This window comes from Gossypium raimondii, chromosome 8, assembly GCF_025698545.1.
Source record: "Gossypium raimondii isolate GPD5lz chromosome 8, ASM2569854v1, whole genome shotgun sequence".
NCBI lineage: Eukaryota > Viridiplantae > Streptophyta > Magnoliopsida > Malvales > Malvaceae > Gossypium > Gossypium raimondii.
The window spans coordinates 16,920,526-16,926,405 of NC_068572.1; the positions used below are offsets into that span (position 1 = coordinate 16,920,526).

The 5,880-nt window shown below is 33.2% G+C and overlaps 1 protein-coding gene across 3 annotated transcripts; it reads right to left on the reverse strand.

The window, feature by feature from the left end:
* Positions 1-347: 347 nt before the first annotated feature.
* On the reverse strand, positions 348-3,377 carry LOC105790936 (uncharacterized). 3 transcript variants are annotated; one of them, XM_052634307.1, is made up of 5 exons: positions 2,955-3,377; positions 2,691-2,814; positions 1,746-2,590; positions 1,438-1,646; positions 348-1,211 (listed from the first exon to the last, which is right to left on the reverse strand). In XM_052634307.1, exons 3-5 carry the CDS (start codon positions 1,900-1,902, stop codon positions 579-581), a joined length of 999 nt encoding a protein of 332 aa, XP_052490267.1. In that variant the 5' UTR covers positions 1,903-2,590; positions 2,691-2,814; positions 2,955-3,377; the 3' UTR covers positions 348-578. The 3 variants fall into 3 exon arrangements, with proteins under 3 accessions (XP_052490267.1, XP_052490268.1, XP_012474198.1); XM_052634308.1 differs by lacking the exon at positions 1,746-2,590 and having other exon boundaries at positions 2,955-3,375; XM_012618744.2 differs by lacking the exons at positions 1,746-2,590; positions 2,691-2,814 and having other exon boundaries at positions 2,955-3,375.
* Positions 3,378-5,880: the final 2,503 nt, after the last annotated feature.

Consider the following 5,880-nt stretch of genomic DNA (forward strand, 5'->3'; position numbering starts at 1 on the left):
AAATTTGTGATATTAAGCATTAAGCATTAAACATTAAAAATTAATCTCTGTTCAAATACATTTAAAAATCATTAAATTACCGATTTATTTTGGAATCACAAACCGTCGCCTTCTAGTTTTCCTATTTAAATAGAAAAAAACTAATCTATGCATTGTAATTACTGATTTTATATATAAAACTGAAAACTAGCCCGGCATAGAAAGTAAAGATTAAAATACTGAAACAGTAGTGGGCGGAAAAATATTCCATTCATCTTGAACCACATGTGTTTTTGCATTGATTAGCATTTGTGAAAGAGATGAGCTATCAGAGCATTCACATTCTTATCCACTTGAAGAAAAATGGCTGGGAAAGAGAAAAAAAAACATTAATAAAAAACCAATGCCTTGGCGGCTGACCTATTTACAACAATGTGTACACCCAAAAAGATGGGTGACTTAATTATCCATTTATTAGGTTAAGGAGGATAAAGTAAAGATTAGGAATCTCTAGAGTCATGAACCAAGTAAAGATTAGGATACACACATACAAATTAAGTTAAAAATGATAAATAAAAAATAAATACTTTTCAACTGTTTCAAGTCCTGTTTATGCTCAAACCTTGGAAAAGCCAATGTGGTCGTTTCCTTTCCTGATCAAATGTTGCGCTAGAAGCGCTCATTGGAGTGTTGGGGCCACTGCAATCCTCTCCCTTCTCTGATTTAAATGAAGCTGATGAAGCCAGCTCCTTATTTCCCATATGAATTGCATGAGAATTTGAGCTTCCTAATTCTTGAGTATGGGGTTTGGAATTCTCCGCCATCTTTTTGCTTGAGCTGCTGCCTCCAATGCTTAGTGTCAGTTCAACTTCACTATCATCCGAGCCTTGAATGCTCATGTGACTAATTCTGGAGTGCATGAGGGAGCTAGGCCCTGCTTGGTCTTCTACAACAGCACTGGCATCAGCCGAGATGTCTTCCCCAGCTGGCCTCTCCAGATCAAAGCCCCTTACAATTTTCATGGTGTCACCAGAACTGCCACTCCTCTCCCTTGTGCTCAGCTCAGCTTGAACGTGGGAATTGTTTACACAAGTAGTTTGTGCCCTCAAATGTTGCTGGTTAACATCAGAACTTGTCATAGGAGTAGCCCAGAATCTGTTTTGCTTAATTTCCTTTTTCAGCTCATCCATCAGCATCTTTTGAACGCTATACAGGCGATGAAGTTCTCGTACCTGTAATTCACATTAATTCTTTTTCTTGTTATTTTCTTAATTTTCAACTACACGTTCAAGTGATTGATTGTTTGTGGGATTACATTTGAAGGATTGGTTTGAAGAAAGCTGAAATATAAATGGTTCTTAAATCATGCATTAATGTGAAATCATGGAGGGATACATATGCTTGATCATCAAAATCTTCAATTGTAACAAAAGCTAATTAATGTTTAACCATATATACCTGGTGTTTGAAGATGTTTTCATGCATCTGCATTGTCTTCCTGATAGATTCCATGTGCTGCTTTTCCAGCGCCCTCTCCATTTGACAATTCTCCTTCACCACTCTTGTTCGGAAATAGTCATCCACGAAATGCACTGTAAAGCTGAGTTTGCTGCTGTTTTGTGAAGTCGCTAATGGATTTATCGCACACTTAAGTTTGGTTCCCATGCCTGAAATATTGGTATAAGGGAACCATTAAACTTATGGAAGGCATGCAGGCAATAACAAACCTTCTGTCCCAATTACAAATGAATCACACACGAACATACACAGTATTGGTGAAAGCTGCCACCAGAGTTGGCAAATATCATAACAAGACAATAATGTTCCTAGGAACTCTTTTACTTTCCTTTTCTTACAACTTTTTTTCCGTGTCTGTTCTTTTTCCATACTCTTTTCTAAGTGAGGTGGTTGGGTGTAATTCATGAAAAGCCACTACAATTGGAGAAGGTGGAGGAGACAAGGTGTGGTCGACCCCAAGTAAGTATAAGAGTCCAAAGTGACATCTGACCGCCAAACACTAAAGTAAAGATCTGATCAATCTTGAGTCATCTTCAACCTTGCCCAATTGCAAAGAAACTAACAAATCCTCGCATCCGGAAAGTGAGGTTAAATCCTTCTTCAAGATCACGCCTTAATTTTGTAATTGGATATATATGGACCCCAAAACTTTGGTGGTACCCTTTTTGGTGTACTAAATGCAGACCATATTTGGAAAGCCTGGCTCCGCACATGAAAAAAGTTGTTGCTTTGAAACACTAGAACAAGTGCTTTTTGCCAGCAATGAGAGAAGCGGCCAGGAGGGGGGTACAAAGGAAAATTCAAAACGACTTTCATCGGGGGGGAGATCTTAGAGTGTTGCTCAACACCACTCAGACAATGAACAAGGAAAAAGGAAAAGGGATAAGGACAATAAAGCGACCAAAAATGGATTGTGGGTCTCTCTCTCTCTCTCTAGTGGTACCATCATCACTAACCTTAACAGTGGTCGTCATCTTCAAGAAGCTCATTCTCAAAAAGTGTCCCTTTTTTTTTCTTTTGCTTTTTCATTTTTAATCACGATGAAATCTCAGTAGAGATGAGGTTAATATGTGATGGAACTTAGCATTTGGACCTAAAAGCAGCAAAAATTATTATATAATTCAACAGTGAATAGGTAAGAAAAAGAATTTCAGTTTATACAGTAAATTTCAGTTGAAAAACATTTAGGATACCTGCTTTTGTAGCCTTTCAACTGCAAATTAATATAAACAAAAAGACATTTTCTTTCACTTTCTAGCATCTCAGATTATCAATTTGCATCTATCTATCTATCTATCTATCTGACAAACTCAAAAACTGCAAGAAAGAGTAAAACAGGCATAATTGGCATCAGCTAGCATCCATGAAACAAATAAAGATGTACTCAAGAACATAACAGCAAAAAATCTTTTTCAGGTACATATAGAAGGAGGTTTGGTGATCCTATCTGTTTTTACCTGTAATAAAAAGTTCCCGGAATATTGTGGTTCTCTAAAACGAAGCTCATTGAACATATTCTTCACTCAAGCATCTCTTTTCATCCATAAGCAAAAGCCAACAATAACCAGAAACAAGTGAATCACCTCAATGGGCAAGAACCATGACCTTTTTTTTTATTCTTTTGGTGAAAAATGGACGGACCAATCTAAGCAGTGTAGCTCTGACGAATATGGAAAACAAACCTTTTTTGTTATTCCATAGAAATATAATAGAAAACAGGTCTTCACAGTTTTCTTAGAGAAACAACTAGGAGCCTCTCTTACTAAAAAAGAAATATAATTATGATGTTAATAATTAAAGCTTGACAGGCTGTGAAGAGGGGGAGGAAAGAAAAAAAAAGCTGGACTAGCAATGTTTTTGTGTGAGTAATACTATTATTTTGAGAGAGAGAGAGAGAGAGGGGGGGTGAATTTTATATACATATATACATGTATATCATCATTGTATTGAACATATGGTGTATTTTATTTGTATTTGTTTATATATTTGAGTTGAAAAGTGTATTGTGAACGAAGATCAATGAATGGGGCCAAACAGTCCCCAATGTATGGCTATGAACAATATATTCCAGACATGTCTTTGCAGGAAATCAAGATATATGCATGAATGATATGGAAAGCTGGTGTTTCTTTTTTCCTAATTAGACCAACAGTAGAGAACCCACTTCATTTTTATCTTTTTCATCACACTTTTTTCTCCGTCTGTTTTATTAATTATTTATGGAAATTCAGTGATTCCCATTTGATTATTCCTTCCCATATCTCTGTACATGTATGTGTGTATGAATGATGATGTTTGTGCTGAACAACAATATCTTGTCCACTGTTGCGATTGGGATTTTAGCAGAGTACAAATTCAGATATAAATTGAGATTCCTTTTGCAATCTTTGTCAGTTGGAAGCATTGTTGTCTATGTTTAGATTCCATATAAACTGACAGTGACGGTAAATTTAAATAGTTAAACAACATATTAATCACCATGTTATTTCTGAGTAAATTTAAAAATTAAAAGGTTTTATAAAAGTAAATATTCATCCATTTTAGCTTTTCTTTAAATAAACGAAACTAATTAATAAGATTATTCATCAATTATATTTTAGGGATTATTTAGTTTGCCAAATCCTATATACCCAATAACAATATTAGATTTCTGAATTTTTTATCATGTTTCGGTTTTAATTTTTGAAAATTTTATTATCATGTCTGGTTTTAAACATTCTCATCCGGGATATATTACATTTCTAGCCGTGTTAAGATTCTGAAATTTAGGATCTCAACACTATCTCTTACTTGATGGTCTTACATTCTAGCTAGAATATTAAATTTTGAACAATTTAACTTTTGCTTTTATTATTATGATCAATTTAATTTTTTATGTAAATAAAATATAAGTCTAAATGAGAACTTTGGGGAGATTTCACTTTTAAATATTGTTCTACCAGATTATTATTAATTGATATATTATTTAAAATTATTAGTTTTAGTTTTCAACTATTTTAAGAGTAAATTGAATGGTGATGCCACCGCTTTTCATGAATTATTATAATTATAATTTATAAAATTAATTTAAAATTATATATTTAATTAATAATATATAAATTGTTATAAAAATAAAATTGTCATAAGTTTATAAAATTGAGACTAAAAATTATTGAAGTAACTTATCTTATTAAGAAAAAATAAATTTTATAGTAAAGATAATTTGGTTAACTAAACACCAAAATTTACATCCCAACCAAATGATGTAACATTCCAATATAGTTCAAAATAAATATTCAGTTGGGCCCCAAAACATTTTCACTATTTACTTGATAATTTCAAACTGTATAGTATTATTTTCAACTAATAATTATAATGAAATAAAATCATTAAGAAGTATTCCTAATATACGACCTACAAAATAAATATATGAATTATTCCAACTAACAACTCGACTTATTGATTAACTATGTTACGACAAATTAAAAGACAACAAAATAGAAATCAATAAGTAATAAAATGAATGAACATACAATTTGCAAAATAATAAAATACGATGATTATTTAGCAACTTCTAGAAAAGGTTAACCCATCAATATATTAGCATAGTGACCTATCAAATCTTGGTAAGTGATAGTCTTATTGACCTTATTTACCCGAGGCGAGCTTTATGTCAGAGAGATCCTTTATTACCATATTTGATTTTATTCTGTAAGAAAATCCTTTCATTAATGCTTTTAATGGCGGAAGATGCATAATAAAACATACGGATCGTCAGAGATTGTTTGCAATCTTCTATTTTTATTTGCAGATGATAGCATTCTCTTTTTAAATGCAACTCTGCAATCTGCAAGAGCCTTAAATTATCAAAAGGAGATATAGAGTCTTATCTGGTCTTTCGATCCATGCCAATTAGTATGACTTGGTGCTGAGCCCTGCAGGGAAGCATACTGCAAAGTGTTGGATCTCAAATATTTTGGGAGTTAAACAAGTTTTAAACCTTGAAAAGTACTTAGGAATTCAGCTGGGAAGTTTGCGGAATAAAAGCAGTTTTTCCCTACAAATGATTGACAAGATGCAGTTGAAGCTCACATCATGGAAATTTAAAGCCCTATCTCACACTGTCAAATCCGTTCTTGCTTCAGTTCCACTTTGTGTTTTATTGTTTCAAGGCCCCAAAATACTTTCTTAAATAAGATCGATCAAAGTACTCAAAATTTCTAGTGGGGCCACAATCAAAATGTTAGGAAACTGCACATGTGCAACTAAGATAAGCTTTGCATGCCTAGGGATCAAGGTGGGTTGGGCTTCTGACGAGCGAATTTAATGAACGAGACAATTATAAAATTTGTTTTAGAAAATAGTGTTTTCTTAAGTATAACAAAAGTTTAATTTTTTTATTAA

Coding starts and splice junctions, on each gene's coding strand:
- LOC105790936 (XM_052634307.1), bottom strand. CDS start 1,902: ATGAATTACACCCAACCACCTCACTTAGAAAAGAGTATGGAAAAAGAA. Junction 1,647..1,745: donor GCAGCTTTCACCAATACTGT/GTATGTTCGTGT, acceptor CCAATATTTCAG/GCATGGGAACCAAACTTAAG. Junction 1,212..1,437: donor AAAACATCTTCAAACACCAG/GTATATATGGTT, acceptor TGTGAATTACAG/GTACGAGAACTTCATCGCCT.